Here is a 15,018-nt window from a genome sequence, read left to right on the forward strand (position 1 = left end):
CAGCTTGGTTTCAATATAATCGCTACACGTTATAGCCGACAGGTTTTGTTGATTGCTGCTACGTAATACAATGATTGCACTAAAAACACTGTAGCGACAGTGTTGCCATTTTAAGAAAACCAGGCTTAAATATTTCATAGTGGCATAGTGAATAAATGCAGGTGCTGACCTACAGTATTACATATAAGTAAAACCACATAGGAACAAGAGGTACTGTAGACCAAGTAAATTTCATAAATGATCTGTAAAATATTATTATAATATACAACTGTTCACAAAATATGCACAAACTATTTAATGCATTCTATACTTTAAGAATGTTAATCCCACATAGTTTTTCTGACGAAGCTGATCCTTAAGGTAAAACAATATAGAGATTGTATTTTTCTTTTTTAAAGCAAACATATTTTTCTCGAAAGAAGTGTATTATTATGATTAAACTAGCTTTAAAAGAATGAGAACACAACAATGTCGGAGTGTTCCAGTGTGATACAACTGACTGTATAGCCTGAAATTAATAAAAATAACAATCCATGAAACATGTCTTACAGTATTTATATAAAACCATCAAGAGGAAGCCTATAAAGTTCTATAAACTGTTGTCTCACACATACATACAATCATATCCTAATTTTTATAAGATTTAATAATAATAACAATAATATTTATTTGGAAAATAAAGTATACAGAAATGAAACATCATGGTTTACCCGGATATGAAAAGTGCAAAAGCCTGAATAAGATTTGCTCCCTATCCTTCATATTATGAAATATAGTACCGGTAGTTCAAATTGAATCAGGACCATGGGATTGCACCAATCTACAGTTCTACAATACTGTAATAAGGATGTGAAGATAAGAAACACAAAACTTACTTCTTTCAGTTCCTTCTGATATTTTCCACTATTTTCTTGTGATCTATACAGGTCCTTTTGCATATTTTCCAGCTTGTCTTCAAGTTCATTAATTTGGGCGGAGAAATCTGACACCCTGTCCCTAGACATCCTAAGTTCATGGTTCTGCTTCTCCAGTGTGTCTTGCAATTCGATGACCCGGTTCACATCATCATCTGGATCAATAGAACCATTGGACAATCTCTGAAAGAGGATAAAGTAGTATATTGAAGTCATATGAAATATACTTTAAAAAAAAACTGATATAGTCAACAAATGTTGAAAATCATGATATGGAGAAAATGATAACATTGATGACAACAACAGCAGCATCCGCAATAGCAACAGCAAACAAAAGCAGCAGCAATAACAAAAAATACTTTATAATGTACAGCAACAAATTAGAACAATGATAATGATTATGATGATGATCGTAAAAATGATGAAGACGATCCCTATCACAAGCATGAAAATCTCAATAGGTGTACAGTATTAATTTATATATGAGGTTTGCCATCCCAAACTGTCGCTAAGGTAATTAGCATACGAATATGGCAGTATTGCATAGTTTGGTACAGAGTAGTACTTTTACTCATAACTTTGGCAATAGTAAAGTCTATTCCAGTAAATGACCTATGACCTATCATTTTAAAGTCAAATTTCTTGTTTTGGTCACTGATACTGGTTTTAGCAGGTCAAGCTCTATATAAAGGTCGATAGGTAGTAAAAAAACATTTAAGCCCTACAGTATATAAAGGTCGATACAGGTAGTAAAAAACAATGACAAGATCATTATTATAATACTGAGAATTATAATCAAGAGATAATTTATTAAAAATGAAGTGACACATTGTTTAATGAAGTAATAAAAGAGAACTTGGAAATATATTTTAATTTCATCTTATGCATAGCAAACTCATCCATTACCTTTGACATTCTAATTCCAGTAGGAATATCTTCGTGACTAGAATTTGCTGACGATGTTTTGCGATCCTTCTCCTGGTTGGTTAACCGTACATGCTGTTCACGAAGAATTTGATTCTCTGTTTGCGTCTGTATTAGTTCGTCTTCCAGCGACGCTACCCGGTCCATGGCTATCCTGAGCTTCTCGCGGACCTTTTCATCGAGTGCTTTATGATGCTCAAAAAGCGATTTCAATGCCTTCAGTACTTCTACCTCTGATGAGACGCCAGCAGGTGAGGATGCTTGTCTCTTTACCACCGTCATTCTGAGAGATCGTTCGTGTCTGGATACTAAGCACTCAAGATGTTCCAGAAGCAACTAAAGAAATGAAAATACTGTTTAAATATTTAATATTTTTATATTTTCTATGCAATTTCAAAGTAATTATTCAGATTACTTGAATGTGGATATGACACAGATAGTAGCACTAAAAATAGATAATTTAAAAAAAAACATGATATAATTTAATTAATTATTACAACCCCTCCCCAATAAACCATTAGCTAGGCATTTTATAGTTCAAAATTCTCTTTAAAGATAATATTGTTATATAACCTGAGCAAGTGTAATCACACCCCAAGTTGAAACTGAAAATAACATTTCAAAATGATTTCCTGTGCAAAAAAAGCAAATTATTTATAAAATGTGTACATGCATTTTCATCTACCGTTATCACTGCCATTTAGTTTTGATTTGGATTTCTGGTTCAATTTTACAAAGTAGAATGAACTGAATTAACCAGCAATTATCAAGTACGTTAATTTGCATTTCCTCTCTCTCTATTTCTCGTGTATCTTCTACGTCTAGGTTCTAATCTTAGTTTAAATTTCCGGATCGACTCATTCTAAATCTCAACAATACCAAAAAATAACAATTTTCAAAGGTTAATTGCTCATATGAGAGGCATCAAAAGTTATCATTTTTCTGCTGAGAAACTGATGGCGAAAAAAAAAACTTCTTTCCTGTTGACCAACTAATCTGTAACATAAGTATAAAAAACATCATATTTTTCCCCCTCTGAGATTGAAAACATAAAATGCTATGTAAGTGCTATGACTTGGTGCAATTCTCCTTCATAAAACTTTTCTATGCTAACATTAAGCTTGGTTTCAATATAATCGCTACACGTTATAGCCGACAGGTTTTGTTGATTGCTGCTACGTAATACAATGATTGCACTAAAAACACTGTAGCGACAGTGTTGCCATTTTAAGAAAACCAGGCTTAAATATTTCATAGTGGCATAGTGAATAAATGCAGGTGCTGACCTACAGTATTACATATAAGTAAAACCACATAGGAACAAGAGGTACTGTAGACCAAGTAAATTTCATAAATGATCTGTAAAATATTATTATAATATACAACTGTTCACAAAATATGCACAAACTATTTAATGCATTCTATACTTTAAGAATGTTAATCCCACATAGTTTTTCTGACGAAGCTGATCCTTAAGGTAAAACAATATAGAGATTGTATTTTTCTTTTTTAAAGCAAACATATTTTTCTCGAAAGAAGTGTATTATTATGATTAAACTAGCTTTAAAAGAATGAGAACACAACAATGTCGGAGTGTTCCAGTGTGATACAACTGACTGTATAGCTTTTTAAAAATACCATTTTATGTAAATTTTGATGATAGTATTGTACCTGTTAAGAGATAATTATCGATCTCTTTTCAAGGCTTTCAATTTCCTTTACGAAACATAGTTTTCTTGAATAGGAAGTGTAATGACCTAAGATACCCATGTAATACCCTCTAATTAAAAATTAATTTAATTGGTACTACAGCTGTTACTCCTCCAAAGCTTTGGAAACAACTATCTCAATCTGTGCATGACTCTTCATCTTTGACTAATCTTCAAGTCTCGGCTCAAATCCCATCTTTTCTCTTTCCTTTAATTCTGAACTAGATTCCTTTTCATTTGGTTTTGTTTTCTTTTTTTGCGCACATAGGTTGTGGTTTTTGAGAGCATAGAGTGCATTATTATTACTATTATACAGACAATTTTGTTATTATGTACTTTGCAATATATCGCCATTACCATTACCATTAAAGTTGAGCTAGGCACCAGAGGATCTGAGTCAGTCATCGAAGATGATAAACATACAAGGACTGATAAAACATAAAGACTGTAGCAACGAAGTCTTATCGACTTGTGCTTTGGTGTTACTAGGACTTATATTTTATATGACTTTATATATTGATTATGATTTTCTTGTTTGATTATTATTATTATTGTAATATTTATTATTGAAATATTTTCCTTTTAATATGATATTGTGTGCTTTTAATGCATTTCAAGTTTCATACTATAAACAGGTTAGCCAGTTGCTATCCAGCTAATAAATATATGTACGGTATTGCGTTCATTTAGCAATGAATTTAACTGTATCATGTGAGTACATCCGTCTGTTTCCTCAATAGGTCATTTTCTAACAATCGATTTGGGACGTGGGGAATTTAGAACTCTTCCTATTGGTCGATATAACTTAAGGAAATTGGCTGAAAATGCTACAAATATTCATGAAAACGTCTGCCTGCAAATTACTTTGTTTTTCAGTTTGATATAATCATCACTGTTGGAGGTACATTTATGCAAATGAAACTTATCTTTTATGAATTTCTTTAATCTTAATGGACTCCTTTTGTCATTCACAATAGTAGATGATATTGATTAAAGACTTTGGACATGTTAATGTTACGCATTGAGGTCTATTTTTGCATTTGTGTGATACCTATAAGTTTTTTATCACTGATATTGACATATTTTTGACAGTTGAACTACTTTAAGTCAAAAACTAATGGGATGGTTTACGTTTCTATATGTATTTATTGTTTTATATTTAAATTTTATATATTTTTTACATGTTTTATATCTATATACTAGAGTATATTTATCCGATATCAACTTTTAATTGGAGGTTTTTACTTTTGTTAGTTGGTATGGAAATAAAATAATAATTTAAAAAAAAAGAATAAAACAAATGTATTATGTTTCTAATTATTAACTTATATTTCTTATTTAATCAGGGCTATTAATATGTTATTAACTTAGTTGATAATTATTATAGAGTAATCATATTTCTAAATAAATGTTGATCAACAATGATAACCTAGTATTAATGTGATAACATGGTATCTAATTTGTATTTTTGGTTCAATTTCAAATAAAATCTCTGCAAGAGAGGCTTTTAGGCTAGTAAATCTAAAAACAAACAGATTTACTTCTTGTGTTAATATCATCAGAGAAAGTACAATGCTCCAAAGCATTTACCATTAAATGTTTTATAACTGTATATCTCTAAAAGTGCAATTGGTTTTAGTGTGAGTACTACATAGGAAATGGACTGCTCACTTATGTCTTGGTGAATGGTGTTCATTTCAATTGATAGCATTAGTTATTCACTTAGTCTATTCCACAAAATTGGATTTTATTACAACTTAATGAGTTTAATCGAACCAAGTCCAAGGCCATGTTGGCAGAAGTTCAATAGAGTATACTGTACATCTAAGTCAATGTGTGGATTTTCTATTTCTTATTAATTCAAATGTTATCAATAAGTAAAATAAAAATTATAATGCTGATATTTTATTCATTTCTATTTATTTTTTGTTGGCATATTGCCTAGTTTGTAAAAATGAATGCAAGGTATTAAATTACATAGTTCCCCCAGGTACAGTGTAAGCCCACCACTAACCATTTTTTAAGAAATGCTCCAATCAAGTACTATACTGTATGCCTATCCTCTAAGAAGTTTGAAACGAAAATCTTCTTATGGTCTTTGTGAAGCCTAGATTAAGCTGGACCTATCTCACTTAACTAGGCCTGCAGCGTAAATCTTGTAAGCACTTTTTGGTCTACGGTTACAAAAAGCCCACTTAAAAATCATACCAGTTATATGCTCAAATTAGTGGGCTTATACTTGAGAAAATATGATATAGCCACCACTGCAAATATTGGAGGCATGTGACACAGCAGTAAGGTAATGACTTTCAATTAACAGATAGGGGCCGCAGGTTAGTCACAATGTCCGTCAAGTGCAAGCAGCTACTATATGACCCCTTACCTCTACATCATGCACCTGATAGGAGCCTACAGTATTGAATCAAGTGTGTTGCATGATCTATTATCTTTTTAGGGTACGCTTATAAAAATTGCACTTTGGGCAATTCATGAATTGAGTGAAGTAAAGTAAAATGACATATTGTAAATGTGATAATTTGTGGAATGAATGAGATTTGAGTAAAACATCGATCAATGATACGATAGGGGATTCCCCATCAAAACATGCTGGTTTCCATTGGTAATTTCACAATTACTAGATGTACTGACAAGAGTACTGATGTAACTTACACTAACATTAGTTAGTCAAGCTGATGTATGAACACTTCGTAATGTTGAGCTATACCAGGTTATGGCTGTGTGTCTGAACGCAGCTTTAGATAGTTGGATTCAATATGTGACCACACAATATATTCTAGAATCAATTATATACCCATCAGTCTTACTTATAGTGGAAACATATTACATGGCTTTACATAATATCTAAGGTGACCCACAATACTTTGAATTGAAAAGAAAGTGATCGTTGTGTAATACCACATGACAGTACATTTTAGAATAATCAATTATATTTCTATCTATCCGTATAGTGATACGCAACAACGGGCGATGCATTAAAATCAAGATTACATTCAAGATCCTCATCACACCATATTTAATCCTTCTCTTAGCTTTCATCAAGTTGTCTTAAAAGATTTGTAATCCATTCCATGTTTCAGTCATTGGCTCTGATCTATAATTTTCACTATGTTTTGTCTACTTGTACTTAAAGTGTGCTGAACTATGATATGGTAGTCATCTCACATTTGTATGTATTCTACAGTAATAATCTGTGTTCCAGCGCACTCATAAACACAGTGACAAGTCATGAAAATGTGGAATGCTATTATTACTGTATACGTTTGAGTTCTATATTTTCATGACTTGAACCAGGTTCATGGGTGAACTGTAACTCAGCATTCATGTCTCCCATCCCTAAAACAGTACCGATCCTCCCTTCATATTCCTAACGCCGACCTTAAACTCCTAACATTTCCTTTTTCACCACTAAAACAGTTTGAAACATCTATTCCAGTCTACACTGTCCTGATCCTCCCTTCGTACTCCTAAAACCCTCCAGATTTCCTAATCCTTTTCCAAAATTGTTCTGACGGCCTCTTTCCATCTCTGCAATCCTCTCCTCCCATCCCTAGAATTGTCAAGATTTCACCTTCCTACCTCAAGAGCTTATACTTCCTTCTCACTTTAGAATTGTTTTAATGACTATTCCCTCCCACCTCTGGAACTGACAGTCACTATATAATTGGTTCTCCTCTATTATGGGTATGAAGGCATGAAGCAGAGTACTTACCCTTGTATTGTTGCGTTCTGCCTTCAGCTCTGCAATCTCTTCCTCTCGATCAAGAATCTGCTCCCTTGCATGGTTCAGTTCTTTGGTTAGCGTTGCAAACTCCTTAAAGAAAAAAAATATTGGAAAATTGGAGAAAGCTAATTTTACAGGATAATCTATCATTAAATGACTGTGAAACTACCTTTTCCATATGAATGCATATTAGCACAATTCTTTTATCATTGTATACTTGAATAAATATTAATTTTGATACATGTATATTTACTAGAGGAAATGGGGTTGAAATTTAGCTGCAGCAATGAAAGAGTAAGTCATGCATGAGTTATGTATAAAACTAAATTCAACTTTGTTCAGCAAAAAAATATCTAGTTTCATTAATGTCATCAGCCCAGGTTCTCTATATAAAAAAAGCTGATGATAGAAGATTAAAATGGTAAATCAGACGAAAGTCGCACATAGTATGCTTCAAGCATATAAGTTTGATCATCAATATCTGCCGGTAGTTAATACAAACAGTCCAACTCTAAAATTAATAAATGCTAATTAATAAAGAAGCTTAATGGAAATTCAGACGCTGTATAATCACAGTACAGTATGATTCGGTATAATAATGATTAGGTACGTTTCAACACAGATTCCACGTTTATTTCATCATTAGCAAGACCAATAAAATGTTGAGTTTCGTGTTTCTATTATTAACATAAGCTCAAGTGTACAGTGAACGTACAGCCCGTAATCATAACGACGCACGCAGGCAAATATACCATCTATGGCATTTCAGCTCATAACTGTCAAATGGGTTGTTAGGCACCAGTTGTCTACAGACACTATATTTAGAACTTTTCATTTCATGCTTCGAAAGAAACTAATATTATTCTCATGCATTATGCAATTTTAAATTAATGCATATTTATGAGCCAGTATACATCATAGATGCCTAATGGGCTATTGGACACCACTGCACTTTTGACAATATTTAGACCTTATCACTTCATTCTTCAGAAAAATGTTTATAAAAAATTTTATATGCAAATTTATAGAAAGAATATTAATGACATTAATAGTTTACTGTGTATCAGCCCTTATTTTTATATCCACACATTGCGAAGAGTCATTTGAACTCCTGGGTGATACCACTGCAGTGTCAACAAGAAGGAAGAAAAAGAAAATTAAAATATGAAGCAAAGGATCTGCCATGAGAATTCATGGATCATGGCTTCAACATGGAAATTTATATACCCGGGATGGAAAAAGTGGGGGGGGGGGGGGGGGGGAGCGGGAGAGGGATTAAGTATATCTATTTAAGAATCTATGTATCTATGCATAAGCATATTGTTTATTTGCATATTCATGTTTTGTAAACGAACACCACACTGTAACTCATACATAATAGTTTGCAGATACCTATTAGAGCAAATATTTATCACTGTAATTACACTTAATTATCCTGAAACATAAAATATTCATCAATGTTTATAAACATTATTTTTCACTGCATAAACAAACGCCTAAAGTTCATTGTTTACTGTAGTTGCCAGAGTATTCTGAATATTTTCCCCAATGTAAATGACTGCAGCCTCACTGTCTGTTTATAGTTTATTTGTCCTTTACAAGTTCAGGAAGGTTTTAATATTTTATTGAACAATTATATCCTATTTCAATTGCAAAGAGAAACAGGATTTATTATAAGATATACTTATGAAACATGAGCAAAAACTAATCACTGTAGATGATACTGCATTGGTACTTTTACCATGAGTTTTTCATCATATCATCATACTTTTCTAACAAAGAAATGTAGATTTTAAAAAAAATAAATTAATGCCAACTAACATCTCTTTGATGTAGGCAATAGTGATGCTATTGCAATCTGAGGAAATAGGCAGTGAAGTCACTGAAAAATGGCAGACTTCAACTGGAATACAGGAGAAAGAATTTGTATAGGCTAAATATAATTATTAGTTTCATATCCAGAATTTGCAATTACTTTTGATGAGGATATTTACTATTTTCTATCCTATACAGTATGCTAGTTATAAACTCTAGGCTAGTGAATAAACAAATGTTATTTATAAAAGAATCAGTCTTTCTAATTCTGATAACAAAATTCTAATTCTAATAAAAACAAAACATTACAAAAACAAAAACCAATGTATGTGTTAAAAAAATACAGAACCTGCTATTTTGAATGATTAAAAAAAAACTATGTTTATCATTATAGTAATATTATATAGACCATACAGTAATTCCAATGACGTGTTTATGATTAGGTCTGATCCTGTTTATGTTTGGCAGTGTTTCAATTTCAATGTACACTTTTTTTAGTGTTTTTCATGTATACTTTCATTGCAAGTGTTTTCAGTTTCAAGTAGTCACTGGTAATAATCAGAGAATTAACATCCATGATTGAATGCAGATCAATCCATTTTGAGAAAAATTAATATGGACAGCAATATAGCAGTGTTGTTATAGTAGCTGTCATTTTTTTGTTGGGCTCACAATTAAATAATTATCACCGACAGTTGGAATTGTTGTTGTAAAACAGGTCGTAATTAGTTCTGGAAACAGAATTCTATTTAAACTCAGAATAATTTTATAACTGTTTTTGCAATAGTGGCTTTGTCAAAAAAAACGTTCCAAAATCACACATACAGAGGAAATTTAATTTATTAATTGTTAGTCATAAAGGATTTCTTCTCCGATTAAAATGCATACAAATAAAAATAAAGTAGGCCTACTATATAACCTAGCAATAAGTAAGCTACAATTAACTATAGTATTACATCTGTTACATCAATTAAGTCATTCCATACAAAATCACTGGCTTTTTTGTAAGCACTAATAATAATATTTCTCAATAAATTAAATACTTAATTAAAATCTAATTTACAACTATCCTAGGATTCCTACCAACACACAGAGACACATATACTCCTACACATCATTGACGTTTAAAGATAATACTGATAGTAGTAGCTGGTGCCATGCAAATGAATTATAATCTCAATTAACCAATCAGAACTGCCAATTACCAAGCTTCCCCAAATCTTACTACCTTCGCACAAAAATTTATCATAGCAAATATTGGATGCCTCTCAAAATATTAATAAATGATCTTACACATGTAACAAACCAAGTGACAAAGATATAAAAAAAAATTAATATCAGATAAATGACAATTAATCTTATAATAGATAAATTACCTCCATGTTCACATAGGCAGCGAAACACTAACTTAGCATGGTGGCTGCGTAGCAAGTTTTAAGCCGACTGGGAAATTGAGTACTTTCTCTGACAGCTTAGTTTAGCAGTATCAACTGGCAAGTTAAGTAGAAGCACACAGCCGTAATCTTTACACTCGATGAATCATTAGATCCTTCACTTGTTTCCATATGGAAACCTACGTTAAAAATAACCTACCAAATACAAGGTCATCGTCCGGTAAAATCAATGTCCAATTATCGGGTGGGTCTCGATGACTTGGTCGAGCCCTTAATACATACTCACTGAGATATTGTATCCTTTGAAATCATTGGTTTTGAAAACACCTGATTATTGTGCTATGAAAATTAATTTTCTCTTCTTGAGTTTAAGATTCATTTATTCACCTTGGTAATAATACAGAGCAGATTTGTTTTCTCGGTTAAGTTGAAGATGAAGCGTCTGTATTGACCTAATTAACAAAATTCATTATTTGAATTATCTAGGTTTAATGACTTCCAATTGAAAATTAAAACAAGAAGATATTTTCTCACCAATTAACAAACACACACAGCATGTGCGTAGGTTTTCTATGTGAATTTTAATGAACACTACACTACATAATTATGACTACAAATAAGTATTTAAAGTATATTTTATATTCACATAAAAACCCATCTTGTTGAACAAAACTAACATGTAAACAGCTGATACAGTTTAACGGCACCCGACAGGCCGATTAAAAGACTATCGTACTTGAGTTACAACGATAGGCGTCAAGGACATGTTCGAGGGCGGTTACTTGATGTATGCCCTCAATCATTTCTGTCTTCATCGTGTGGTCCCTGAATGGTTGCTTGCGCCATGTATATTTCTCACTTATTTGAGTTGAGAAATTTTAACATCAGAAACATATCAACAGACGACCACATCTAAGCTGGACTTTCTTTTCATAAACATATTTTTTAAAATGTTATTATTCATTTAAATTATTATACTGCAGGCCTACTCTAGGATTTTGTAAAGAGAAAAACTTACAGCATGTGTGAAATTGAACTACAGTTGGAAAAGGCTCATACCAATGACTAAAGTATGGGCTGGAATTTATGACAATAACAACATACAGAATACAAACTACAAACCTTAAGATACATTGCTTAAAATCGTAACTAAAAATAACTAACAATTTGTAATCAAAAAGAAAAAAATCATTATAACGTATTAAAACAAACATCTTGGCAGCAAAATGCATGAAATGCCTTGTGAATTCTCTGAATTACAAATTCAACACCAGCTAGGATTTAAACCTACAGTATGACATGTTAATTAAATGTAAATCAATTAATCAATGTACTAATTGTATAATGCGTGATGAGCTGCACAACATGTCTGCTATCGACATAGCATTTATGCTCGCTTTCATTACAAATCCTAACAGAGCTGAATGAACCCGCTGTCGAGACAACATGTACTGTATGTTGCTACTGAATTCAACTATATCTCACTGCAGTGACACTCGGAAATATTTGAAGAATTATTTAAAATATTAAATATGTTTATAACTACATTTAAACTCCATTATACTGTTTGCAAATGATTATGCAGTAGAATAAAAATTAATTGTAAATACTGTATAATGCACCTTAAAGATGTATTTTCCCATGCTAAATACCAAAAAAATCATAAAAATATTTTTTTGAAATTAACTTGCCCATATCAGGGTCGGGCGGTGACGCTAAACAAGTATATATATTTTTTTGGCCTAACATAAAAATTATCAACTTGAACATAGCAATTAGTGTATTTAAAAAATGTCTACCCATCAGTTTACAGTGAAAAATGATAGAAACACTTCCAGTCACTGGAACTTGAAGTGTTTTATTACTTTTATTATATTTTTCTGGTTTAAAAATCAGGGTACACATTTTTAAAATTCAATAATTTATATGCATAAGTTAATAATTTGTATGTTATTGCAAAATGTGCAAGTTGATTTCAAAATTAATTTTTATTATTTTTTGACATTAGCAAGGGACAACACATCTTTAAAAATTAATAAGTATTTGATAATTAATAATTTAAATTAAAGAACTGTGTTCATGCATGTACTGTATCTATTTATTCTACCTATGATTGTCGCTGTTAATCTTGGTTTTCATACCATCGCTACACAGAGTCCCTACAACGTCTGCAATTTTTGCACTGCGTAGTTGTCCCTGGTGCAATCGGGAACGCTTCCCGACTCAACTGACCAATCAGCATCCCCAAAAGAGTCGGTGACAGCGTGTAGCGATTTTTATGGAAACCAGGTTTGACAGTACTGTTCATTACTCCCATTTTAATTAGCACTCTGATAACAAACATCTTGATCTCACTAATGAAAATATCAGATATTTATATGAACAGATTCATATAAAGTCTGCGTAATAGTTAAAATAATTCAGAATACTAAGAATTTCTTATTTTGTAATTTAATTAAGAAGGCAAGAAAGAATATATATACTTTTTCACCAATTAACAGACCAATAAATATCCGTTCATATAATTTTTTGCATGATCCTTATATTCTTAATAACAAAATTGGAGACTTTCTTTAGTAAAACATTAGTAAATCAGAAAAAACCTTTTTTTTTACCAGTCTCTTACTGGCAATTAAGAACTTACTTGATCCTTCTAAATGAACTATTAAAATTTTAAATTGAGTTTTGAAGTTTTTTCCTAGAATAATGAACAGAATATATTTATACATCCTCATAAAGTTTTTATACATCATGTATACACTATATATAATGAAAAGAAAATGAATTTCATTGTCCCCAGGTAGAGACTGTTTCATGCAATACATTTCTACATTTTGTTATTTATATTTTTTCCTGTGTAAATCTCGACCATAGCTTTCAAAGAATGCTTAAGACGCTAAGATACGAACCATGCCTGATGATGAAAATCAACTGTACTTCACTGCTCCATCAATTCTATTTTATCATAATATTTGGAGTCATTTCCATATTCATGACTTCATCACCTATGATATGAGCTAACAAATTACCATAAAAAACCGTAATACTCCGAGTAGTGTTGTGTATAATATTGCCGTGTTTAATAGTGCGGAACAAATGTAAAATACAGATATTTATGTGCCACAATGCGATAGATTTGCTACCAAACGTTTGGATATCTATCCCATAGCTCCCATGTTTCATAATAAGAGTTACTTCAGTTTATATGCCAATTTGCATAACATTTTTATCTTTATTCTCTAAATTGGTGAGTTTATATTCTGTTGGTTGAAAATGCAACACTTCTGCCATTCTAATTTTAAATTATTAAACTGCTGATATTTTAAGGAATTACTGAGTTATTTTTACATTCTAAACAATATGTTTGTCTTTTTCTAATTTAGAAAAACATGTTTTCATTTGATGACTATTTTTATTATCCTTGTCAGAGTGGTGCTAGATGAATGCAATGATTGAAACTTAGTGATTGATTATATTTTTTCATATAAAATATTGTAGTCATCGAATAAGCCACAATGAATAAATTAATTACTTATGCATCATATTATTCTTATCTTTTGATTATTTTATCAAACGAATGTTTTCCCTTACTAAAAATATATATATCAAGAGATAACACCAACTTGACATTTATCAAGAGATATGTTTATTTCACCAGACGACTAATTGAATGGTCTTTTAAGTAGGGGTTGTGTAATACCTCATGATGCATTGTGGGTAGATAATAATCAAGTACTGGAAGTTTTTAATTTGATTCCCCATCATCTTTATTTGCTTGCTAAAATGGCGATGGTTCTTTATTTTTTTGTTGTCTCACAAATTAAATATTCATCCTGTGATAAACTCTTATTTAGCTGGTAATATAATTTCTACATATCGTATCACTAGTGACAGCCAGATGCTTTTTACAGTATTATTTTTTTCACAAACAGACATTATAATTTGCAGACGACATATTTTTAGATTTGAAAATAAGAGTCTATGGATCATTAATCCTGTAGCACTGACAATGTGAAGTGTACAATGTTCTTGGTAAGTACACTGAATGAGACGAAAAAAGCTATGCGACTATTATTATTGCATTCAAGGACACAAGTAAACTGACAGGGTTGGATTTAATCCACTGTACCTCAATATCGAGATCCAAACTCCCAATTAATGTGCTAACCATATTAGTGTTGTACTTCATCTTCATTTAAGATTGTGAGTGGCCAAAATTACTTTAAATATATATTTTGAAAAGAACATTTTTCCCCATTTCCAGTACTAGGCCTATAGAACAGTATAACCATGGTATCAAAATATAGTTATATTTTTGGTGACTCTACGGAAACAAGCCTCAGGGCTTATAGAGCTATCACCTGCATTTCTTTCTCATTTTTATTCTGTTCAGTGAATTTTGTTTTTGCTATTTTTATTATTGTATTTTGATAATTGGAGTGCAATAAATATTACAAACAAAATATTTTCTTACAGCAGCAAACAAGTGGCCTATTGTATACAAGTGACTTGTTTGTAAC

General features: G+C 31.5%; 1 protein-coding gene across 6 annotated transcripts in view; it reads right to left on the reverse strand.

The window, feature by feature from the left end:
• The window catches only part of LOC117113551 (liprin-alpha-1-like), a 57,050-nt gene that overhangs the window by 32,284 nt on the left and 9,748 nt on the right, over window positions 1-15,018 (reverse strand). For 5 of the 6 annotated variants that reach the window (XM_033256915.1, XM_033256914.1, XM_033256913.1 and 2 more), the window contains exons 2-4: window positions 7,278-7,379; window positions 1,821-2,174; window positions 876-1,097 (exon numbers count right to left, since the gene is read on the reverse strand). In XM_033256915.1, the coding sequence (XP_033112806.1) occupies window positions 876-1,097; window positions 1,821-2,174; window positions 7,278-7,379 (678 nt within the window). Of the gene's footprint in view, window positions 1-875; window positions 1,098-1,820; window positions 2,175-7,277; window positions 7,380-10,480; window positions 10,503-15,018 lie in introns of those variants that run through there. The other variant, XM_033256916.1, reaches the window with a different exon arrangement.

The sequence above is a fragment of the Anneissia japonica genome, unplaced genomic scaffold (assembly GCF_011630105.1).
Source record: "Anneissia japonica isolate Jap-2015-1 unplaced genomic scaffold, ASM1163010v1 scaffold287748_len1686314_cov196, whole genome shotgun sequence".
Lineage (NCBI taxonomy): Eukaryota > Metazoa > Echinodermata > Crinoidea > Comatulida > Comatulidae > Anneissia > Anneissia japonica.